General features: G+C 39.8%; 1 protein-coding gene across 1 annotated transcript in view; it reads left to right on the top strand.

Moving 5' to 3' along the window:
- ARSB (arylsulfatase B) overlaps positions 1-26,523 on the top strand; it is a 141,677-nt gene that overhangs the window by 59,344 nt on the left and 55,810 nt on the right. The window contains exons 5-6 of the mRNA XM_031447069.2: positions 8,337-8,580; positions 22,848-22,918. Of these exons, the coding sequence (XP_031302929.2) occupies positions 8,337-8,580; positions 22,848-22,918 (315 nt within the window). The remainder of the gene's footprint in view (positions 1-8,336; positions 8,581-22,847; positions 22,919-26,523) is intronic.

The raw sequence follows: 26,523 nt of genomic DNA, 5'->3' as shown, positions 1-26,523 counted from the left end.
TCAGTTCTTTTTCAAGTCATTACAAGGTATTGAATATATAGTTCCCTGGGCTATACAGTAGGACCTTGTTTATCTATTTTATGTATAGTACTTAGTATCTACAAATCCCAAACTCCCAATTTATCCCTCCTTACCCCCTTCCCCCTCTGATAACCATAAGTTTGTTTTCTGTGTCTCTGAGTCTGTCTTTGTTTTATAAATAAATTCATTTATGTCTTTTTTTCTAAGATTCCACATATGAGTGATATCATATGGTATTTTTCTTTCTCTTTCTGGCTTACTTCACTTAGAACGATGATCTCCAGTTCTATCCATGTTGCTGCAAATGGCATTATTTTATTCTTTTTTTATGGCTGAGAAGTATTCCATTGTGTATACATATATATTATATCTTCTTTATCCAGTCATCTGTTGATAGACATTTAGGTTGTTTCCATGTCTTGGCTATTATAAATAGTGCTTCTGTGAACATTGGGGTGCATTTATCTTCAAATTAGAGTTTTTTTCCAGATATATGCCCAAGGAGTGGGATTGCTGGATCATATGGTGCCTCTACTTTTAGTTTTCCATAATGGCTGCACCAAACTACATTCCCATCAACAGTTAAGGAAACTCCCTTTTCTCTACATCCTCTCCAGCATGTATCATTTGTGGACTTTTTAGTAATGGCCATTCTGACCAGTGTGAGATGATACCTCATTGTAGTTTTGATTTGCATTTCTCTGATAGTTAGCAATATTGAGCGTTTTTTCATGTGCTTATCGGCCATTTGTATGTCATCATTGGAGAAATGTTTATTTAGGTCTTCTGCCCATTTCTTGATTGGGTTGTTTATTTTTTTGTTGTTGTTATTGAGTTGTATGAGTTGTTTGTATATTCTGGAAATTAACCCCTTGTCAGTCACATCATTTGCAAATATTTTCTCCCATTCCATAGGTTGTCTTTTTGTTTTGTTTATGGGTTCCTTTGCTGTGCAAAAGCTTACAAGTTTAATTAGGTCCCATTTTTTTATTTTATTGCCTCGGTGAACTGCCCTTGGAGAACATTGCTGAGATTTATGTCAGAGAATGTTCTGGCTATGTTTTCTTCTAGGAGGTTTATGGTGTCTTGTCTTAACATTTAAGTCTGTAAGCCATTTTGAGTTTATTTTTGTGTATGGTGTGAGGGAGTGTTCCAACTTCACTGATTTACATGTGGCTGTCCAGCTTTCCTAACACCACTTGCCGATGAGATTTTTCTACCTCTTGAAGATATTTTCACTTCTCTCCTGCTGTCCTTGAACTTGCCAGACTCTAAAGCACTTCTGTGATGCTGTTTTCACCTATCACTTTGTGATTGGCATGACTGACAGATAAACAGCTATCTAGGCAAAAAGTTTCTGGCAACCTTAAAGGGTTTTCAAGTCTGGAAGGGGAGCCAAATAATTTGTGAGTAAACCATGACACTCCCTCAAGGTGCCAAAACATTTTAGTTTGCCCTGAAATTCATAACTTCATTAGTAAAAAATATCAAGCATTCTTTCAAGATCAAACTGCAGGAAAAGCAAGGAGGGCTTTAGTTGTAAGAAAGGGCTGAATAAACATTTGGTACTTTTCTTGGCCCTAAATATTCCAAACACAAGGCTTCTGTGCTACTTGTGAGGAGATCCGGGATATGGAGATCAAATCTAGCATGACCCATGCCTTCTAAGTGAGAGTGACTCATAATATTTTGTACTTAAAACTTTCATTTAAGGATCTCCAAGGCCTGTGACTACCTATAATTTAAATGACAGAAAAATGTTCAACTGTTTGCCTACCAGTACGTAATAAATTAAGGTAGTTTTCTAGTATCCAGTTCCATTTTAACTTTTAGAGACCAAATGTTTTCAATCTGTCAGCAGACTTCTAGTCTTTTCATCCTTAATAAGTTTTAAAGGAGAAGATAAAATCCCATTGATAGACTCTCATCATTCTAAGCAATGACACTAGCCCTAATTAAAATGAGGAAATCTTTTGCTACAGCCCCGTGTTACATTTTTCTTTTTTAATCCCCATTCATTCCTGCTTTTGCCCTTTCTCTGCATTCATCTTCCTTTATCTTCTGCTCTCTTGGTGGTTACATCAGTTATTTGGGGTCTGGCTGCCAATTCCATTCCACCAGAATCCCCCTAATGCTGGCTCAGCGGGAACGCTCCCCTTGCTGGTTCTTTTAATCAAGATGTAAAGTCTGATTGTGTCTGACTGGCAGCTGGGGGTCAGAGCACTGATCTGCCCTGAATGCTGCAAACCATTTAAAACCCCTGCAAATATTCAGATAAATATCTGAATAAAGATTCCGTTTCTGAAGTTTAATTTGAATGACAAGCTATGGCCATTGTACCACTTTCTTTGATAATTAATGTGCTTTATTTAAACTCATGGAAACAGAAAGAAGTCACAACAGCAAAACCCCTCATAATTCATCATGTTTTTATGATGCTCAAGAAATTACATACAGAGAAGAGAGTGCACCCTGGAAGTGTGTGTGCTTGGAATACTTTGTTCTTACAAGAGCCTTGCATTTTAGAGTGTGGTTATAATGCCTAAATCTGGCATCTGTTCAATAAATACCCAGATAGGAGGCAGTTCTGTTCTGCATACTCTGATGCTGCTGCTGGTGGTGATTATCGTCAGTGAAATAGCTAATACTTATTGAGCATTACTTCTGTGCCAGGCTTTATGCTCAGACAGGTATTGTTATTATCCTCATTTTTCAAATGAGAAACTTAGGTGCAGAGATAGAATAATTTGCGCAGGCTCACAGTACTTAACTCCCATCCCTGGAGGACACCCTAGTAAAACTAGAAGTGTAGCAATCAGGAATGAAAGAGAAAAATAATATTAGTCATAAAATGGCTAGATACCTTTTTGTTTATATTTAGTCATTGTTTGACTCAAGTTTTCCTTAAGTTTAGCACTAGAGTGTTCTTAAGAGTATGATTAATTTAGTCTTAAGAAGCTGTGATGCAGAACACCCCACTATCTCATGTGTAATTAAATAAGGCCCTCGTACTCCCCAGGCCTGGGCTCTCTTCTTTCTGCTGGTGGTTGGCTCTGCCTGGTCATTCTGGTTCCAGCACTTTTGAGAGGCCCAGTCACCCCTTAACACCAGTGGGGAGATCTTATCTCTTTTTCTACTCACACCGTGTGACACACCTTGTCTGTCTTATTTATTGTCATTTCCCCAAAACTCAGGGTCCCTGGTACATGGTGGTCACTCCAGAAAGATTTGTTAAAAGTTAGTGAGGACTCTCCTCCAGGCCAGGACGGGCTTCCTCAAAGGCTCTCCAGCAACCCCTTTGACATCAGTGTCACTGATCAGGTGCCAGATTGGACAAACAATGACAATGCCAGTATTTGTGGGTTTGATTTGCTTAAATCCTCATGGGCATGGCAAGAGTCCCTCCTGCCAATATCCTGTAAAATCAGCAGCATCTGTGTGCAGAACAGCTTCCTAAAAGTCAAGGTCATGGAGCAGTTGGATGAAGGCTCAGAAAACGCTATGCAGTCATCAGAGTTAATTTTTCATGCCTTCAGTCTCCATTTTTGGTGGTCTTTTTTCCATTCACTTGTTTGTCCCCCACCTTTCCCTCCAATTTGGGAGCCCTTCTCTTTGACAGGTCCTATACGAGGTCCTGGGAATGCAAAGAAGAATGAGACCTGTTCTTGTCCTAGAGAGCCAGAGTTCTTGGAAAAAACAAACCATGAACAACTAATAAATACCATGCAGAAATAAGTGTGATAGAAAAGAAATAAGTGTGATAGAAAAGTAGAAATTATAAAGTGCAGAAAGACAGAGGAGAGACAAAGACTGGGGGAGTAAGTGAAAACAGCGATGTGCCATTTAAGTCAGGCAGGAAAGACAGGGAGGGCATTTTAGGCAACAGAACCAACATGTACAAAGGCAAAGTCAGCACACTGTATTCTAACAACAGGAAGTGTGTCCTCCGTGACTGAAGCACAGGGCACAGTTTATGGGGAAGGGCAGGAGTTGATGCCCCAAAAGTAGGTTGGAGCCATGTGTGAAGGATTCTGTGTGTTGGACTAAAGTTTGAGCATTTTCCTGATTGGGAAGCAGTTAGAGGTCTTTAAATACACATGTGGCCTGGTTGGTTTGGGGCTTCGCAGAGATGCCTCTGACAGCAGTGTGAAGCGTTCTGTGAGTTACCCCAAGAGTCCAGGTAAGAGGAGTGCCAGACCCAAGGCAATGGGGCTAGAGAAAGGGGGAGGTGGATTGGAAACCCATTTTAAAAATAGACTTGGCCCAAGTGGAGGCATTGAATATAGAACAGGAGGGAAAGAGAACATCAGATTGTAAATTGAGTGTCTGGGTAGATACTTTCTCCAGAGCCTTTTAGGAGGAGAAGACTGAATTTACATAACCCTTTAGATGACTGCTAAGACGTGCATTAACTCTCTAATCTGCATTTGAGTCATTTAAAAAAAATAGCCTAAAAGAATCAACCATCAGTAACAAAACCTTTTATTGGACTAAGAGACTTCTTGGTGTTTGAAATCCTCTTGTCTACTCATCTGTCACACTCCCGTGGGTGGCCCTGTTCAGAAAGAAGTGTAGGCCCCAGTGCAAGGCTGCTGGAACCTTCCTGGCTTTTCTTTCCTGGATCCCCAAGTCAGAGTGAGGAGGCTGCCTTGGGTAAACCAGGGTTGAAGGATCTGGTGGGGCAGGAAGATGGAGAGGTACACTGAAGGTTCAGGGCAGCCTTCCACAGCCAAGCCACAACATCGCACTGTTAGGGGAGGAGTCCTAAAGTCTAAGGTTGTTGTCATGGTTCCATCTTAATTTTTATCAGCTGGATACGAGTGGGGCTTCATTGTCATATACTTAATGCATTTGCTCAGATCTTTGGCTAACCGATGTTTTTCCATGACTTTTTGACAGCTATTTTTGTTCAGTAATGAATAATAAAGTGAGATTTACCAGCTGTAGATGACAACATTTGTTTTATTTTGACATTTCTTTTCTAGACAGCAAAGATTTTATAATTAGGTTTTCTCTCTGCCAAAAACATCGCTGAAAAACTATTTCCCTGAAAAAAAAGTTTCCTAGCTTCCTTTACCAGTTGGAGTCATCTTATTTTGATTTGGAAGTTTTTTCATAGGTCAGTCAGGAAATGAAACTAGAGAAGTATCTCTTGAAAATTAATTCTTAGCAAGAACAAAAAAAAAAATGACTTTTGCCCAATAGAAAATTAGGAGAGAAAATGAAAAGAAATGTGTTTGAAATGATGATGGTTCCATTGTCTTTCTGAGTTTTAGTTTATGTCAGGCTTGAGTGAACAACATAGGAAACCCCCTTTCTACCTTGTTTCAAATGAGCTGATTTTATTCTTGCTATTACTCTGATCAGATTTATGTGCAGCTCTTTGAAATACCTGGGAGGCTGTACTGGAACTGATGGTTAGCACCCTATTCCTCAGAGGCCTTGAAGTCTCTGGATTTTTTGCTGATAAGTGGTGACCATCGGCCAGGTACCACCTGGCAAAGCTGAATGGCCCCCTTCATGCTGTGGATTCTGCAGTTGGCTTTGTGACTGGGGAGCCCAAGAGAATGAGTTGCAGGTGTGTTAATTAACAGTGCTTTCTCTCTGGAGAGCTCTTTAAAAAATGATGGAGGAAGCCACATTGATAACCGATGAGAGAATTGCTTATCGTTGCTAATGGGAAAAACACCATAGAAGCTGATGGCAAAAACAGTCACACTCACTGCACTGACACCTCCCAAATAAGATGCGGAAACACCTTCCAGCTCCTACAGTAGCAGCAGTGGCCAAGTTCTCTTTACAGCCCAGAGTATTTTCCTTCCTGAGTCATACCTCAGGGGCTGCTCCTAAAATCAGATTCCAGACCCAGCCCGCCCTTATCCCCATCACCTCCACTCTTATTTCTACCACCATCATCATCCAACATTTTTGTCTTAAGCACTAATATGTGGAACTGAAAGAGACATTACATAATACTTCAAAGAGGCATATCTATTTAAAATGGAGACAGCAGACATCTTCTACAAGCATTGAGCCAGTATCGTTCATAGCAACCCAGACAACTGAGGGAAATAGTAGTACTGTCTCTGCCATTCTTGATGTCACAGGTGGAGAGCAAACATTTCTCTACAGGGTATTTTTGTATCACATGAATAGCACCTTCTTTTAAGTTTTGATTAATTAATTGGTTACTGGTGACTGATACTCAGTGAAATACGAAGAGCCTGGAGGAGTTCCCTTTATCTAGAGATGGTGCCCCCTGTTTTGAACATGCTTATGTGAAATAGAATGTGTATTTAATAAAGTGGCTTGGATGACTCTTTGGGCCTTGAGTTTTTGTCCAGAAGAGATGTGAGGTTTCAGAAAATGTTCTTGTAAGTCTGATAGCAAATGATAAGACCGATTGTCCCCCACCCGTGTGTTGAGGAACTGGTACCTTCATCTAGTGTAGCTCAAGACCCTCTCCCTCCCCTTCAGGAAGCAGAGAAGAACCGAAGGTCTGGTGTGGTAAGGGCTTGATGAGAAGTCTCCTTGGCAGTAGAGTCTGGACTTTCTTACCCACCACGACAGAGGCTCCTCTAAAGGGAATTATCATCACCTCGAGACACCTCTTCATCTGCTGTATCATAGAAAGAGTGTACACTTGGCTGGGTTTGACTGTGCTTATCTTTTTCCCAGGGAAGTGAGGCTTTATGTGCCCGCAGATATAAAACCCACTTTACACCAGGGACATCAGGAGCAGGGCGCTCTGGGTGCAGATGGCGCCTGGGGAGTCGCACAGACCTTGTTTGAATCCTAGCTTTGCCACTTATTAGCTGTTTGGCATTTTCACATCTCTCTCTCTTGTTCTTGCATGACAAAATAGTTATAATACTAGACTATTTGTATTGTTGTAAATATTAGCTGCTGTTTATTGAGCACATAGATTGTGCCAGGTCCCCAGCGAAACAATGATCATAAATGGTGTCACTGAATTCCCACCGTAATACATGAATGAGATAGGGGTTGTTACCTCTACATTAAAGATGAGGCTCACACCGCTAGTGAGTGGCTGGCATCAGGCTTCAGTTCCAGGTCTGCTGGACTCCAGATTCTGTGATAATGTGGACTCCAGATTCTGTGATAATGTGAAATTAAAGCGGGGCCTGGTGTGGACTAGGTGCTTAACAGATGTTGCTTCTCTTTCTGTCCGCCTGCATCCTGTGGGTTTGACAGATTTTTTTTTTCTTTTTTAAAATTTATTTATTTAAAAATTTTTTTTGACAGATCTTGATTTCTGTGTCAGATTTTTTTATACATGGCATTCTATAGAGCAGATCTGTCATACTGCCCTCCTGTGGTTCATTTGGATAACAGTGGCTTTTAAAAGACATTTAATTGGAGTATAATATACATTGAAATAAGCATTATTTTCAAAACATGTCTCTGAAGTCAACCAAGTGTATGGGTACTTTTGGAGATAATATGATTCTACAACCTCAGTATTTAAGAAATATGACTTTTTACTTTCTTCAGTCTTAGTTTCTAACTCTGAGCCCCACCCATCTGGTAAGATACTTAACTTATATCACTCTCGTAACTTCTCTGTCTTTACCACCGTCCTCCATTCCTTTGGTTGTCTGGAAGAGAAACCTCTTCTCAGGCACACAGCGCATGATGAAGCTTTGTCCTGCCATCCTATCAAGAGGGGAGGGATTTTTCTTGCAGTTAATTTTTCACCTGACTGCTCTGCGTACACAGACATTCATCCCACTGGTGAAGTCTTAACTTTCACACTTACAAAAGAGTTCAGATCACCAGGGAGCAGAATATTAATTTCGTTACCAGTTTAAATGTTAGAAAATTTTTCCAGGAGGAAAATAAAAAGGCTCGCTATCCCCACTTGTTAGGAGCTTTAAGTTCCTAAGTGAAACTTACTCAGAGGCATCTTTTCATGTACCGGGAGGGGCTCCACCTACCTGGATTCGTTCTCCCGTGTTACATGCATTTGTACACATACATTTGCACCCTGGTCATTGGTCAGTGCAGGGCTCTGTGCTGTTATCCTCCGGGGACTTGTTTTTCAGTGGCCCTACCCACGGAGGATGTAAAGGTCTTGTGTCAGACAGAAGCCGCGCCACACTCTGGTCATGTCTGTGTGTGATGGAGAGTCGTGTTGGGTGGGGAGAAGGTAGTTGGTGCAGGAAAGGCTGAAGAGAAATTTTCTATTTTAATTCTTAAGCACCATTTAATAACAACACACATAGAAGTCTTATGTTCTTAAACATGTCTCATAGTTAACCTCGTCCTCACGCCGTGACCTGATTGTGTTTCAGATAACGGAGGGCAGACTTTGGCGGGGGGCAATAACTGGCCCCTGCGAGGAAGAAAGTGGAGCCTGTGGGAAGGAGGCGTGCGCGGCGTGGGCTTCGTGGCCAGCCCCTTGCTGAAACAGAAGGGCGTGAAGAATCGGGAGCTCATCCACATTTCCGACTGGCTGCCCACCCTGGTGAGGCTGGCCGGGGGCAGCACCAAGGGCACCAAGCCTCTGGATGGCTTCGATGTGTGGAAAACCATCAGGTACCTGCCCACCTTTCTCTTCTCCCATCCGGCATAGGAGCTCTAAGATCAGCATATCTCGGCTGAGAAGGATAGCCTTTGTGTGAAAATGGTGGTTCAGCTGACAAACAGATGATTTAAAAAAAAAAAAAAGAAAGAAACGCCTTTAGAAACACTGTAAATATACATATTATTTATATATATAATATATATATATATTTTATGTTCTGGATATGAGATTGTGGGCCTGTGTTTTATATGAAGGGAAAAATTGTCCTCAGTGGCTCACCCTCTACTGGCGGTGGAGAAGCTGTGCTAAGAAGTAGCATAGGGTATTGTTTGCTTTCTACAGGGGGTCAGGGGTCCTGTCCTGTTGCTGCTAGGAGAATGGAGGATCAAGCAGGGGGAAAGAGATGGAATTTGAGCGGGGGAGCAACTGTATACACTTATTATACAATAAGTATCTAATGAGCACCTACTATGTACCGAGCCCTGGTCTCACGGCAGAGGAATTATAACAATACACGTAGAAGTCTTCTGTTCTTAGACAGGCAAGATCATGGCTCTCATGGAGTTTATAGTCTAGTGAGGGTGGGGGGAAATAAACAAGTAAACACATACGTAAGGAGGTGACTTCCCATAATGATAAGTGCTGTGAAGGCAGTAAAACAGTGTGTTGTGATCCAGACAGCTTGCAGATGTGAAGGAGGTACAACTGGGGAGCAGACTGGACTCGGCTGTGGAAGTGGTGGCCGTCCCTCCCTGTTTAGCCACCACAGTGTAGAACCGTGGCCCCCAGAGTGGGGAGGTGCACACCTGCGAGGGTGCATGAAGAAACCTTAAAAACTTGTAGTTAACTTTATCTCAGCCTTTTAAAGTATATGTTTTATAAGATACATAAGATATTAATAGATGAGTGCATACACCCAATTGATTAATAAATGTAAATAAATGTACATATACTGGAGGTATTGTTTTTACAATGGAGAGATTATGATTACAGTTGTCTAGTGTAATAGTTTTTGACCTCTGTTGGGTGTTATAGCAAGGGGTAGTAGCTGATTGGTCCCCTAGTGGCCAGGGAAACATGACCTCCTCTGTCTATAGTTTGGATTTGAAATGTGTTAAGTATTTATCTATATTTTCTTCCAAGTGTTGTGGTTTGATTTTCTTCCATGCAATTCTTGAACTGTTGTGAGATGATTGTGTGTGTTCCATGAAGTCAACATCTAAATCAGAGGAATGGGTTTTTCTTCCCCCAAGGCTTTTGAATTATAGACCTCTTTGAGAGTCTGAAAGCTATGAGGCTACAGAAAAAAAAGTACCTATACATATGCACAAAAATTTAGATAGAATTTATTTTTATGATGTTAGATATTGATTACACATTCTTTTCTATGTACGCACAGAAAATATGACATTCTTTGAAAACCTCTGCCTCTCTCACTTATTTTTAATACAAAGACTAATACCTGCTTTATGATTAAAGGGAAGTAAAACAAACATTTCTAAGCAAAGCAAACCTTGAACTTCAGTTCAGCTTATTGCCAACTTTCACTGTGAAGACTTCAAGTTTGACTTACAGGAGCAGGAGAAAGTTTTGAGTGATTTTGTTATGACAACATACATGTCAGGCTTGACCTCCAATCAGTTTTGAGTGTTTTGTTTTGGTGGCAAAGTGTTGCAAACCCTAGCTTATGAAAGCACACAATAGCAAGTGGAATCAAAGCTCTGTGGCATACTTTGGCCAAATGAGAGTAGGCCTGAGTTGAGAAACAGCTGAATTTATTGCGAATAATTTCCTCTGTCCACAAATTCACTGAGGTTATTAATATCTTTGGCAAAGCCCAAGTCATTGGTGTTCGTCCATATCACCACACTTTGGACTATAAATCCACCTTTCAATCTTAAGATTGTCTTGATCAGAAGTCACCTTTAGGAGTTGGGTGCATATTTGCTTCTGCCTGCAGAGAAATTGCAAAAAGTTTGGTCACTCTTAACTCCAGATGGCACAAGGCCTTCCCTCAGTGTCAGAGAACACTGAACTCATAGTGGCCCATCCCAAATAGAGTAGGAGCTCTTCCTTCTTCAGTGGCGGACATAATGTTGACTACAGGGCTGAAACCAGAATATGATCAATAATATAGTCCAGGTATGTGAAACCACGAGAGAGTAGGCTTTCCTTTTCTATATGAAAGAAAGTAAAATTTCTGCCCAAAGTCTAATCAAGCATTTCTAGACTTTCATCTGGAAATCCAGCAAATTCCTGTTTATTAAGTGAAGAAGTGCTCTCATCTGCTCCCATTTCTTGATCAAAGATCCTGAAAACAATAATTAAGCCCCCACTCCACCCCCCACCCCCAGCCCCGAGGAAGTCGATGCTTCTCCTGGCATTGGGCAACTGTCCATTCGGTACCAGGGGCCCATCTGGCACCCACGCCTGCTGATACAGACTTTTAAGCAACCAGTCCCACTGACGTCGGGAGCTTCTCCAAAGCAGTAAAAACAAAGGGACAGCCAAATGTCAGAGACACTTGATCTGTGCCCAAAATTCTGGAACTTTTTTCCAGTAAGATATTTACTTGGAAATACCATTTTCAAAATGATGGTAGTTTTGAAAATTTCAAAAGGGACTGATGAAATAGGAATGCCAATAATAGCAGTAACAGAGCTCTCAGCTGTGCTGAGAGCGTCCAAAGATTTGCTAGTTGCATGGTTCTCACTTCCTCTTAGACCTGCTTCAAAATACTAAAATTTTAGAAGAAACAGCTATTCAGGAGTGGGTGATGTTCTTTGCCATAGGACTTCCTTGACTGCTTCAGTTTTAACTCTGTTCCCAGGACACAGAGCATGTTTGTCAGTTCTAGGGGATGTGGCTTCTCCAGGTTCTTTCCAATTCTGTGTGGTATTTCTGCTTTTCAACTTGATAAGCAGCCTATAGGTTATTTCAAAATATTTCAAAGGATTCATACTTCATAATTTTTTAAAGTTATTTTGTATTTCTTAAACTTATGTAAACAAAAGCAGAACCCCTGATCATAATGGTAGGACTGTTTTTCCCTTCTAATCAAAGGAGAGCTCTTCTAGATGTTATAACATGACAGTGGTGACAATCAAATATTACCTGATGATGTAAAATATGTTAAAAAACAGTAAGTTTTTATGAAACTGTAAAGACTTTCCCCACCTATGGATTCAGTTTCAAGAGAAAAGTTAAAGGAAGGATGTGTCACTTTTCACCCCATTTTCACAATTAGCTTGAAGCCCAATGAAGTATAATACTTAATTGGCCAAAGGTTAAGAAACTCTGAACTAAAATGATGCTTTATTTCAAACATTACCATGACAACCCAGGCTGATTTTTGAGTAATTACTATTGAATATAATTTCATTATTAGTATTGTTGAATATTCCCTTTTCACTGATTGGTAGTACCACTTTATGTTTTAAGTTCTTACTAGTGTTATGATCTGTCTTGGTGCCGTCTGTTTTAGCTGTTCTCGTGGTAGCACCTCACTGGTGTAATCTAATCTGTTGTAAATATACCTTTTAGAGTATATTTAAATACCTGCTAGAAACAGCTATCCACCTCCCCATTATATTTCTTTTACAAAAGCTTCTTGACAAGTCCCACTTTTGAAATTTTTCAGTCGAACTCTGGAATTATTTTGTTAAATTAAAGGAAAAGCTTCTTGTGGATGAGATTAAACATGAAAACTAATTTGGGAAGAATGGAGGTACACAGTCTTTTCACCTGGAGGCTTAAAGTTGCCTCCTGCTTCCTTATGCTCTTTCTTGTTTTTTAATTATTTTTTCTCTTTATATTTCATTTTGGATAGATTCTGTTGCTTTGACTTCAAGTTTATTATCCTAATCTTCCATTTCTTCCATCCAGTATATTTTTCTTTTTTTAATCTTTTTTTAAAATTTATTTTTAATTGTGTTAAAATACACATAAAATTTACTATCTTAACCATTTTAAAGTGTACAGTTCAGCGTGTCAAGTGTTTTTACATTGTTGTGTAGCTAATCTCTAGAAACTTTTTTATCTTGCAAAACTGGAACTCTCTAGTCATTGAACAATTCTCCACTTCCGCTCCCTCCAGCCCCTGGCAACCAGCCTTCTACTGTCTGTCCCTACAAATTTGACTCCTGTAAATACCTCACCTAAGTGAAAGCCTACAGTACTTGTCTTTTTGTGACTGGCTTCTTTCATTTAGCATAGTGTCCTCAAGGTTCATTCATGTAGCATATGTCAGAATTTCCTTCCTTTTTTAAGGTTGATTAATATTCCATGTAAGTATATACTACGTTTTGTTTGTCCACCCATCCATTGTTGGACACTTGTGTTGTTTCCACCTTTTGGCTCTTGTGAGTCATGCTGCTGTGAACGTAGGTGTACAATATCTCTTCGAGACTCTGCTTTCTTATATACCCAGAAGTGGGATTGCTGCATCATATGGTAATTCTATTTTTAATTTTTTGAAGAACTGCTGCAGTTTTCCACAGTGGCTGCACCAACTTACATTCCCAGCAGCGGTGTAGGAGGGTTCCCTATTCTCCACACCCTCTCCAGCATTTATTATTTGTAGACTTTTTGATGTTAGCCATTCTGATCAGTGTGAGGTGTTAAACTCATTGTGGTTTCAATTTGCATTTCTCTAATAATTAGCAATGCTGAACATCTTTTCATGTGCCTATTGGCCATTAGTATGTCTTCAGTGGAGAAATGTTTAAGTCTTCTGCCCATTTTTTGATTGGGTTGTTTGATTTTTTTTGTTGTTGTTGTTATTGAGTTGTGTGAGCTGTTTGTATATTTTGGGTATTAACCCCTCCTTGGTTGAATTGTTTGCATTAAACATAAATAATAATTTGACAAAGAATTGTTGTCAAATCTTTTCTCCTTAAGATTCTATAGACATTTCTTTGTTGTCTTCTGGCAAGTACCCTTACAGCAAAACATCCCAGGTTTAAACATAAAGAAAGTTGAGATGACGATCTTGGTATCTGACAAGGTAGAATTTGTGTTAAATTTACTGCCAAGTATAATGGTGAAAATGGTGCAAATAGTGATTTTTTTCTTTGACCTATGTGTTTAGAAGTGTGTTGTTTAATTTATAAATGTTTCAGGTTTTCTCTAGTTAGATTATTGATTTCTAGTTTAATTCTGTTGTTGCCAGAGGACATATTTTTTATCATTTCAATCCTTCTAAATTTGAGACTCGGCACTACTTTCTTAGTGTCTGTGCCATGTGGACTTGAAACGAATGTGTATTTTGTAGTTTTGGGGTGTAGTATTAGGTTTTTCTTTGTGATCCGATCAGAAAATATTTTATTTTAGCAGATGAGTTTATATGTTACTGTAACTATCATTTTTATTCTTAGCTTTGTGGTATTGTTCCATTATATTTATTTTTTGTCTTTGAACTTTTGTTAGTTTTTTAATATTTAGAACACTGTATAGTTTATTCTAGTGTCACCATTATACTAATATCTTTACGTAATTCTCTTAGTCCCTTTTTAGGTTGTGCTATTTGGTTTGTCAGCTTTAAACACCATCTTCGACTCCCACTTATTACCCATAAGAAAATCAATGGCTTATTCAGCTTTACCCTTTCCCTTCCAGTTTTATTTTTTGTGGTATTACTTCTGCTTTGTCAGAGCCTATAACGTATAATGCTTTTCTTCTGTCCTTATCCACAATTTTGTTTTTGCCTTAGATCTACAATAATATTTTCTGTGCTAACCACTTGTCCATTTCTTAAGTGTTCTCAATTATCTCTTTGTTGGAGGAATTCATTCTTTAATAGATTTCTCAGGATTCTTTGAATCTTTGCCTGTGTATTAAAACCTTTCCTACAGCCTTGATAATAGCAAAGCAGTTCAACTGACAGAAGATCTTTGTCTTATACTTTTCTTTCCTTGAGTTTCTTGAAAATGTCATCCCGCTCTTTACTTGTTTTATATGTTGCTGTTGATAAGTTTAATGTCACCTTGATATTATTTCATGTGCAAGTGACTTGGCCTTTTTGCCTGGAGATCCAGAAGGTTTTTTGTATTATCACTGCTAGTATTATTTAAAGTCTAAGACTCTTGCTAGATATGTCTTAAAGCTGAACAAACTGGTCAGTTTTTCCAGATACACAGTGGGGCTCTTTTGGCCTCTACATTCAAGTCTTTTATTTCAGTTTTTTTGAGTTATCGTTTTAAATTTATATTCTATTGTTTTGTGTTTCTTTTTCAGGGATTCCAATTATAAATATTATTGAATCTTGTTTATATATCTTTTGTTTTTATCAGTTTCTTTCTGAGCCTTTTTACTTCTTTTTTTTCCTCCTTATTTTGAATCATCTTCTCCCTTTTCAGTTTTACCCATTATATGTTTTCATGTACTTTCAATTATATAACAATATCCCTTTGTCTCTGAGATTTTGTTTTTCCTTTCAGTTTCTTCCCTTAGTTCAGTGTCTAAGCTCATAAATGTTTGATTCATGGCATTTTCTTAAATAACAACAGTTGCTGATTTAATTATATTTAATTTGTATTGAAATATTTTCTTCTGCTTTGCGGCTTTCTTTTTTCCATAGTGGGAGAATATTTTCATTTGCCAAAATTTTGAATTCTCATTTGCTATTTTCTTAACTTCTATGGTAACTTTGTTTCGATGCTGAACCCTTTCTGTTGTCCGTGTTTATGTATATTAGCCCTTTCCTGGACCCGCAATGGCAGGTGATCTGTGGGGCTGGGATTTGGATAGTTATTTGTAGTTCAAGAGCCTGCTTCTTCTGTGGCTGCAGGGAAGTGCAGTTTCTCTAGTCTCACACTTTAGACCGTGGAGCCTAAAGTTCACGCGGCCCCTTTCTTTCTGGTCTGCCTCCTTAGGATCCTATGGTAGATACTGTGTTGTTCAGTAGGACCCTGATCTTTTGCCTCTTCCTCCTGTCCCTTACCATCCACCTGCTAGAAGACACCTGTTCTTCAACTCCCTTTCTCAGGATTGGCACCAATTTGTATGACATTTTTGTGACACCAGTTGACTGCCGCTCAGATCCTGCACACCTTCCAAGCCGCTTCCTCGTGACTGCCCGGTAGCCAGTCAGCCGATCCACTAGGTACCAGGCCTTTGGTCACTCGGGGTGGGGCCTTCTCTTTCCGGGGTTTGTTTTATCAGACACTATCTGAGTCCCTTCCCCTGTCATACCCCACACCCTCCTTTGCATGATCCCAGCCTACCTCTTCCCTAGAGGGAGCCCTGGTACTGACCGTTCGGGTCTTAGATGGTTATTTCCTCACATCCATCCAGAGTTTAAATATATTCTGTCTCCTGCTTGTGTTTTAAGCTTGGGTGTTGGGTGATTTTACTTTCTTTCCTTTTCAAAAATTTTTTTAAAGGAGAACGTGTGGAAAGATTCAAATGTAGATGGCCACCATTATTCTGTGGAAATCTAGAAATTCACTTGTTCTTAGGCTCTTGCTCCAGCGTAAGGAAAACAGCCCTAGAAACTGGAGATGAAGCATTGTGATGGTTTATGAGATGAGGTTGATAGGGAACCCAACTGGTAGCCCTGCATTCAAAACTGCATATAGTCCTTGCAGTCCAGTGAATGTATATATCTCTGTATCTATTTATCTATCTCTCTCTCTATATTTTTTTAAGTTAAAACAAAATATTTAAGGAATGGTGTGTTCTTTTTTGATTCCCTCCTTTACCCTTTTTGACAAAAGAGCTTCTACCCTATGTCCACAGTTATGTAGTGTTCTGAGGGTCGTTTCAGATATTTTCTGTCTGGCTGCATCACATTCTAGAATGCAGCCTATCTGCCTTGTTTCTTCCTATTCCTTCCAAGTTGGCCTGGTGTTTGTGGCTGGCGGTGAGGGAGGGAAGGCGTGATGGGCCGGCTCTGAAGACACCTAATGGGAGATCCCTGCCCATTTTTTATTTCATGCCGCCCCTCAGTTCTATAGCTGGAGGTAGACAAAGTGAATCCATCTTTTTCTATTTTCTTTGGGGTCAGGTTTTGATTCTTACGGTAGAATCCAAGAATATGCCGTTAATCTCTTCAGCACTGGCATTAGTGAAAATCCCCTCAGGACTTTGGCATCTGGTCTTCTCTTTAGTTTCCAACACTGTTGCCAGTTTTCATCTTTTTGTAATTCTTCTTGGGGATTATAATGGAAGTTGGAAAAAAGGCGTATTGGGTTCTGCTGGTTTGCCCTGATACTAACCCAGACAGTCTACCAATTATTTTTCAGTGATGAATGGGAAAAGAGTATAATAAGGATGTGATTCAGTTATTCTTAATAATACTACATATTGCTTAAGTAGCCTACTTAAAAAAATAAATGATTCCTTAATAAAAATGTGCATGAAAAATTTCTCTCCTCATATATGACTCTGTGTCGAATGAATTTAAGTTATGTATTTCCTCAGCAAATTTAGCTACAATTTTATATCCATGCCTAAACTTCTTTCATGATAATGTTTGCATGTTAAAATGGCTTTTTAAAGGAACATGAAATTTCTGCAAACACAATATCACCCTCACCCATATAACAAAGAAAATAAGTCCTGCGAGGAACTTCAATAGTATAATGCTTGAGAATGTGAACCCTGTGGTTAGAACCGGTTCAGATCCCGTGTCCTGTCCCTTTGTTATTTGTGTGATCTTGGGCAAGTTACTGAACATCTCTAAGTATCAGCTTCCTCATGTGTGAAATGTTGCATCAGTGGTGCCTACCACAGGCACTTATGTGAGGATGTAGTGACAGAATATGTGGAAAACACTTAGCACGGTGCCTGGACATGGTAACAACTCAGCAGCCTGAGGTGAAGGTGATGAGGATGATGATGACACTTACAAAAGGTTAACAGGATGGATGTTACTCTGTGAGTGTTTCTTGAATTTTTTAATCAGTCACTTTTTGTTTTCCAAAATTTGGTCTCAGAAAATATGCCATGGGTATTTCTATTTCTAAAAATTTGATACTGCTTTCTAGGGTGTCTCTTTTTTTTTTTTTTTTTTTTATAACAGATGGTCAGCAGCTAGTGGTGAAAGAAGTGTGGAATATAATAGCACTTCATTTATTTATGGAAAATGTTTTACTGCCCCACCCTGAGACTAGTTGGAAAATGAAAGTCAAAAACTGGAAACTCTATTTATAAATGGACAGTGCTGTGATCTCAGTGTCTGAAACTGTAGACTTTTAGAAAATATTTATAGCAGATTGGAAACTAGTTACCAATCAGTGTATCCTTACTCCCTCCCCTTTTTAAACTAATCCAGAAAACATGAAATTTGGGTAAATTAAAATTGAACACTGAAGTGTAATCAGAGACAATTAACTATATACCATTTTGTACATCTTTAAGAGAAGAGGATTGCAAAAAATGATTAACTCTTTTGTTAACAGAGGCATTTGAAGTTAATAGAGATATTTGTTAATGGAGCCTTAAAAATAAACTTGATGAATGGAAACATTCAGAAAGATACTGAGGCCATGTCTACATTTGACTGAGGAGACAGTTTAGCATAGTGGTTAGGAGTGGGGAATTCAGTAGTTTGCCTGAGTCTAACCCCAAGTCTGTCACCTTCTCAACCACGTGATCTTCTAAGTAAGTCACTTAACTGCCCTGTGCCAAGGTTGTATCTACATCATAATGTCCAAGATTAAATGAGATGGTACATGCAAAGCATTTGAAATGGTATATGGCGCAGAATAAATGCTGTATAGATTCCAGCTACTATCATTCAAACTAGTCTGGCCAAAACAAACAACTCCCCTGCTGCCCACAATTAATTCCAGCTTGGTTGTTATGAATGTGCATGAAACATGCCCATTTCACTGGTTTAAAGGTAGGTCTCTGCATTAAGTGGCCAGTGTGAACATGTTACAGTTCTTTTTCTTTGCGTAATTCTTTGTCCTTACTGCCATGACCATTAGTGCGTGCTGGGGTGGGCAGTGAGCACTGTGCGGAAGGAAGGGCCTCTGAACACTCCGCTAGGTGCCTGCCTTAAAGAAGCTGATTAGAGGGCTCTGCTTTGTTCCTTTCAGCCTGGAGCCCAAACATGTGCCCTAATAAAAACACCCATTTTCTTGCCATAATAAAACCAAGGCATTTCATGGACTTGCGTGCTTATTGAAAAGTCCTTTTCCATGAACATCATTGGTCATTATTCAGAGATTTAAGTTTTACAAATGCAATCAACAGTCTAATAGAGATGATGTCACTTATACAGCTAAACTATACCACATGCTTAATCCAAAAAATGGGAAATCCTAGATAACAGATTGCAGTCTATGTTTTTTATATGCAGTTCATGAGTGGACTGTGATTTAGCTATATTTGACACTGATACTTTTCTAATAAGAGACCCTCCCATGGAAGAGGATATCATAATATGTCTTAGAAATTAACGTTATAGCTACACCAGTGTATTTCATAAGGGAACTCTTACCAGCAAGAGGAATGGATAGAAATACTCATGTTCCATCGTATCTACATATTATTCTTGTATCTGTATCTAAGTTTTTAAGCTACTGGCTTATTCAGCACTTATTCCATCCCAAGCACTTTACATGTGTTTCCTCATATAATTTGCAAAACAATCCTGTACGTAGGTACTTTTATCCACCTCCTGCTAGTGAGAAGAACAAGGCTCCAGTTTATATAACCTTGTGGAGTTTAGATGCAAACCCTGAAAGGCCACGCTCTTAAAGACAGCGCAGGGCTGCCCACGAGAGAGTGAGGCCCTCAGAATTGGTGGAAGGAAGACCATAAACTATTGAAGTAATTGACATTGTCCAATTCCTAGTGCTTCGGTTGTATGGAAATGAAACTTTGGGAAAGTATGATGTACAAAAGAATCATGAAATACCACAGTAATTGAAGCATTACCTATAAATACATAGATACATGTAGAAGGTAAAAGTTAACACGTGTTATAACATAGCAATGATCAATCTTGTAAACATTTTATGAGTTTGATGAGGCCATTATTTATTCAATTGGATTGTAATGATCACACAGTGATATTGCTGAAAACTGTGTTATAAGTATTCAAAATACTTTTTTTTCCCCTCCAGCTCACTTTGGTATACACAACTTTAAGGAAGAAATTGTATCATATGCTAAAAATTTGTGTTTAAGATACTTCTATCCCTAACTGGGGCATATAAAGGGACTGATTGTAGGAAGTTATCGCTAGATTTCTTAAGGTATATTCTGAGAAACTAAGACTTCCTTTCAAGGGGAAGCCATTATCATTATATCTGGGCTCATTACATCAACACCCTGAAAGCTAGACATCCATCTTTTGCTCTACAGAAAAAAATCAAGAATGTAGAACATATACTCAAATGTGGTAACATCATACAGCAAGGCTTGAGATTAGTGGTTTTCCTCTTAAGCTGCGTGTTAGGATCAGCTGCATTTTTTTAAAGGATGCCAAGATAGTTCAACTGGGCAAGAATGATTTTTTCAATAAACATTAGTGGGATAACTAGATATTCACAGGCAAAAGAAAGAAATGGGATCCCTACCTTACAGAATACACAAAGATTAACTTAAAGTGGATCATAGACATAAATATAAGAGCTAAAACTGTAACAATCTTAGAAGAAAAATTAGGAGTAAATCTCTATGCCTGGATTAGGCAGTGGTTTCTTAGATAAAATACCAAAAGCAATGAAAGAAAAAATAGTTAAGTTGTACTACGTGAAAATTTTTAACTTTTGTTCTGCAAATGATACCATCAAAAAAACAAAAAACAACCCGCAGAATTGGAGAAAATATTAACAAATCGTGTATTTGATATGGAACTCACATCCAGAATATATTAAGAATTCTTGCAGCTCAATCATAAAAAAGACAAATAGCTCAATTTAAAAATGAGCAAAGGATCTGACTAGACATTTCTCCAGAGAAACTATACAAATGGTCAATATGCACATGAAAAGGAAAATGTAAATCAAAACCACAATGAGGTATCACTTCATACCAACAAGGATGGCTGTAATCAAAAAGACAGACATTAATCAGTGTCATTAATGAGAGGATGTGGAGAAATTGGAATGCTCATGCATGGCTGGTAACAGTGTATAATGGTGCAGCTGCTTTGGAAAACAGATTAGCAGGTCCTTAACAGGTTCAATATAGAGTTACCATGTGATGTAGTGCATCCACTCCTAGGTATATACCCAAGAGAAATGAAAACAAATGTCCGTACAAAAACTTATGCATGAATAAACACAACAGCATTGTTCATAATAGTGGAAAAAGTGGAAACAACTCAAATGTCCATCAAATGATGAGTAGATAAAGAAAATATGTTCTCTCCATACAATGAAATGTTATTCAGCCATATAAAGGAAGAAAGTACCGATACATGCTACAATATGGATGTACCTTGAAAACATCATGAGTCATATGGTTTGTAAATTCGAAAGCTAATTTGAAAAAAAATCAACTTGGGTACTTTTATAAATCTTTTTGCCCCAGGCTGAACCCCAGATCAATGAGATCACTCTCTTACGGTGTAAGTCAAGCATTAGTATTTTTTAAAGCTCCCCAGGTGATTGCATCGTGTAGCCAAGATTGAGACTCGTGCTCTAGAATCAGCTCTAATCCAAATGAATTTCTAATTTAGGAAACTCCTAAGAAGAGTTCTGATCCCAAGTAAGAGGACTCCAGGAGATTTCTCCCAATTTTGCTAATCAAAGTGTGGTCCTCAGACCAGGAACAACAACATATCACCTGGGAACCTGTTAAAAATGTAGATTCCTGGGCTCCCCCAACCTCTGGCTCTAATATATGAGACTTCATAGTTTAACAAGTTCCCCAAGTGATCTGAAGTTTGAGAAGCACTGCCTCAGATCAGTGGTTTGCAGTCTTGTCTGCTGGAATGTTGGGATCATCTGGGAGTTCAAAAAAACCCATACTGATGCCTGGGTTCCACCTCCAGTGATCCTGCTCTGTAAATCTGAGATCTGAGTTTTCTCCTTGTTATACTTTTAAATGTTTTTGTGGGAACATAGAAATTTTCACAAGTTATGTACTGCTTTAAAATATCTTAACATTAGAAAGAGAATTCAAGGAAACAATTCCATTTACCATCTCATCAAAAAGAATAAAACATGTGGGAATAAACCTACCTAAGGAGGCAAAAGACTTGTTCTTTGAAAGTACAAGATGCTGATGAAAAAAACGGAAGATGACACTAACAGATGGAAAGCGATACTGTGTTCTTGGAGTGGAAGAATAAATATTGTTAAAATGGCCATACTACCCAAGGCAACCTACAGACTCAATGCAATCCCTATCAAATTACCAATGGCATTTTTCACAGAACTAGAACAAAAAATTTTTAAATTTGTGTAGAAACACAAAATACTCTGAATAGTCAAAACAATCTTGAGAAAGAAGAACAGAGCTAGAGGAATCACGCTCCCTGACTTCAGACTATGCTACCAAACTACAGTGATCCCAGCAAAAATGATAGCAGTTATGTCTAATAACTTCTTCCATAAGACTGAGTCTGTAGTAGCAAGGTGACCCGGGTGTTTCATGCACATCCCGCATACATCTCATGGTGTTTATGCTCCCCATTTTTAAAGAACACCCACAGCCCAGTTTTTGGCCGATAACTTACTATGTGCCTTTCTCATCTGTAATGTGAGGGCATTGGACTAAGTGAGCTCCAGGTTTCTTTCCAACACTAACATAGGTTGTGGTTGTATTTGTACGTGCACTTTGTAAAAAATCTAATAAGATAGAACTACTTAACATGTGTTTGTATTACATATTAAGTTTCACCTAGTAAATTTAGATATGGAAGGCATTCATTTTTCTCATCCAGGCTAATATTTAAAAGGCATGTTGCATCTGTGATATTGGCGCTGGCGTCTTAGCAGACGCTCTTTCTTCGTTTCCCTGTGAGGGTTCTGTGTAAAGTCTATGCTGGATGACTTGAGTTCTCATTTCACTGCTGTAATGAATGGTCCTGTTCAAATGTAGCCACGTTATTTATTGTGAAGGGCCACAGGACTCAATTTTTAAAAAACTGACACTGGAGTTGTTATGTGGATGTTCAGTCGTGATGATAATGTAGACAAGTGATGACTACTTAAAAGATGCACCAGCCACAGATTTCAGAGACCTCTGAATTCCTGACAAAGTTGTTAACTGGCTCACTTGTCATTTCCTGTAAGTACAAGGAAAGGAGGTATTAAAATCATTCATACTCATTTGAGAAAGGAAATTAACATTTCCTAAATTTTTTTTTTCCTAGTGAAGGAAGCCCATCCCCCAGAATGGAGCTGCTGCATAATATCGACCCAAACTTTGTAGACATTTCGCCGTGTGAGTACCTTGTTTATTGCTACTAAATTAAATCTCTCTGGCTCACAAAGACAATTGTATTATCTAGGGTGTCTCTAGCCTAACGTTCTCTTTTTCCACGTGAGTTTGCTATACAGGCAGACGGTTCTCCATGGTGCCTGTTGTACCAGTCTCGCTGTGGCTTTGGTGCCACAGAGTGAATGCCACTTATTAGCTCTGTGACCTTATAAGCATTTCCCTCTCCGTGCCTCCGCTTTCCCATCTATAAAAGGAGAACCCATGGGATCTCAGAGGCTCCTTCTTACTGTAAATGTCATGTTGTTATTGCCCTGTCCCTACCTGAGAGTGTCAGAGCCTCCTTCCAGAAAACTCAAGGTCAGATAAGCAAGCGCATCATCTGATCAGGCTGGCCAGGTGCTGCCCAGACCTGCTGGGTCTCATAAACCCATGACTTCCCTGGCAATCCCAAAACTTAGCTTGATTCTGCCTCCTGCCTAAATTAACCCCTAGGGAACCCTGTTACTTCCTGCAGGAAAAGAGACTATTTGGTTCTGTCATATCCCACAGGTTGTAATAGTCCTGTGTGAATACCACACGGGAGCCCTAATGCCCCTACATCGTGACTTAGGCCCTGAAAATTCTTACCTAGGCCCTTTGCCCACGTTCCATCCTAATGCTTCATCGTGAGATGCATTCTGTCTTCAGAAAATAATTCCTCACACTCCCTCCGTTCACTTGGGTGCTCACAGCCCCTTCTTTCCAGACATGCTGCTACCCCATGGTTGATGGTCTTCTTATTCTTTTGTCCTCTCCAATCTGTGCTTATGGCCTTATGATTTCCCCACCCAGAGAAGGAGCCCACAGTAATCCTGAATGTGTCATCGGGCATTCGAGATCCAGCTCACCCTGCCAGCCTCACTCCAGGCCCTCCCTACCGTCTTCTTGCCCTACTAGACACTTGTCATTCCCAAGCATGCAGATCATCATACTTATGTCTTAAATATGCTTTTCCCGATGCCTGAAACACCTTTCCCGGCCTCGCCACAATTTTCCTTATCCCTTAAAACCCAGTCCAAGTGCCCTATCTCTGTGAGTGCTTTCCAGAAGCCTCAGAAGAAGCTCTCTTTCCTTCTTCTGTGCACCCTTCATATGTATCTCTGTAGAGCATTCACAACATACAAGAGAATTTGGTGAATTTGCTGAGAGCCTCTGGAAGTCAGAGTCTGTGTCGGATTTATCTTCACATCCTCCTAAGTTAACACAAACACCCAGCACTTGGTCAGTGCTCAGTAATGACTACTTATGACTGAATGGACAATTGGAGGAGAGCTGGGATGGAATAAAGACCAGAGAGGATCATTAGACTTGGAAAGGAAAGTGCCCTGAGATAGGTAGGAATGGCCATATGATGGAGAATTTTCTATTTCTACTGGAGTAAAATATGTCAGTGAGAGAGGCAAGGGTAGTCATATGTCCCGTATGGCAGCCGCTAGCCCTGTGTGACTCTTGAGCACTTGAGATGTGGCTAATTGTGGGTTGAGCTGTGCTGTAAGTGTAAAATGCACATCAGATTTTGAAAACTTAGAATGAAAAATATAATACAGATTTATTACTTGTGGAAATGGCAATACTTTGGATATACTGAGCTAAAATATTCTGATATTAATTTCACCAATTTCTTTTTCCTTTTTTAATGTGCTTAATAGAAAATTCAAAATTGCACGTGTAATTTGCATTGCATTTCTATTGGTCTAGAAGAATTGTTCTAGAAGTGCCAGGAAATGATTTGATCAGCTGTGTAAGAGGATCACAGACCTACAGTTAGTTACTGTGGAGCCACGCCAGTGGTTTAAACTTCTCTCTGCCCCAGCACACCTAGGGCGGTGACACATCCCAGTCAGTAACTGGCTCGCTAGAGCAGCGGTTCTTAACCAGGGGTCAGTCGTATCAGAATCCCTCAGAGTGGCCAGAAGGGAATAGAGGGGAGGCAGGAATGGTTTTTAAAACTTCTGAGTAATTCAGTGCACTGCAGAGCTCAGTACAGCAACCAGGGAAGTGCTGAATATGCTGCCCGCATTACAATGGTTGTAAGCTGTCCTCACCCACTAAGTTTCATCTACAAATGAAAAGCCATGCGCCCCTTCACTCACTAAGCTGTATTTGGTCTTGGCATCAGAATGGGAGCTGGAGAACTACATTCCCGTGTGACCCGGTGGCCGTAGTGCTGCTTGCCACAGGGTTCCTGGTATAACCTGCTAGGATTTTTGCCATCTTCCCTAAAGTGCCTCCAGCAAAGTGCCAGCACAGGTGAAAATTTTCTCCAGTGTGAGAACTAGGGCATGGAAATCAGAATAGACCACCGTCCTAGTCTTGTCGCTCATAGATTGTACGGTCTTTTGTTTTCTTGGACTCAGTTTCCCACCAGTTAACTGATGGACTTACTGAGACCCTTTGCTGCTGTCGGGGTGCTTTCCGGCCGCCAGCTGCTCTTTCTCCCCTTCTTGAAGCCATTCCAGGCCTTCCTGTTGGCCTTCCCTGCCAGCTTGGGAACTCTTGCTCTGACTCCTGTGTGTAACGAGGGATGTTGTCAGGCCCCGGCATTGACATAGCACCACATCCACTGTTGGTCCACAAAACAGGACATTCTCTACTGTCTGCCTGCGGGCAGCAACGTGCCACACCCCCCTCCTCACACGTGGGCATCACTGTGGTGTGCCTTTTCTGCCCAGTTTTTATATCCATTTCAATCCACTGTGTGGCAGAATTAGAAAAGAGGGGAGCTACTTGTGGGATTCAGCTCCTTTATAGGTTGCTGACACAAGCCCATTTCCTTTTCTGTGCAATTAATTGGTGGGGGGAAATTAAATCCAGCTATAAGAAAATACACGTTTATAGGACACCAAGTCTGCAAGTCATATTCACAGAATCTGTTTTATGAATATGCTCTAAAGGCTTTTGTGGAATAAAATCAGAAGAGTCAATCCAGGGCATAAATTAGGCCTGGCAATGGAGTTAGTGTTACCACAGACACATTTCTTTGGTTTCTAACTCCAGCACTTCCTAGACAATTTGTACTTACTTACGGGAGAAGAGAGTAGGATCCCCCTCCCCCTTCCCAAAGGCCACTTCTTCGCTCCCTCGTCTATGAAGTGAGGACTGGATTACGTGATCTCTAAGGCCCCTTCCAACTTCCGCATTCTGTGGGGCTTTGTATGTTCGGACCTCAAAGGAGCAAAGCTACTTACTCAGTTTCTCCCCTTTTCACTCTGCTGGGAAATGTGCACGTATAGCCAAAGGCATGGGTGTAAATAGATGAATACAAGTGAAAATGTTAGAAATGTTTAAGTGCTAGAGTAATGTGAATTATTATATGATTTTGTTATTACCACATCCTGCCCACCTTTCTGATCCCTGTTCTAAAATATCACTGCATCAATCCACTTTGCCATCTGCTCCCTCTCCTTTAGTGGGTCTTGTTGGCAGTGGTGGAATAGTGTCTCCTCCTCTTATGACTCGTAGGAATTTCCCCAGGGAAGCCCTACTTTCTAAGTAGTACCATATCCCCTAAAAAGCTGGCCTCTTAGGTTTTAGCATCTGCACCACCTCCCTCTTATTCTAAGATATAC

This window comes from Camelus dromedarius, chromosome 3 (genome assembly GCF_036321535.1).
Source record: "Camelus dromedarius isolate mCamDro1 chromosome 3, mCamDro1.pat, whole genome shotgun sequence".
Lineage (NCBI taxonomy): Eukaryota > Metazoa > Chordata > Mammalia > Artiodactyla > Camelidae > Camelus > Camelus dromedarius.
Note: the sequence above shows the minus strand (reverse complement) of the source record. Positions and strands in the feature narration are given on the sequence as shown.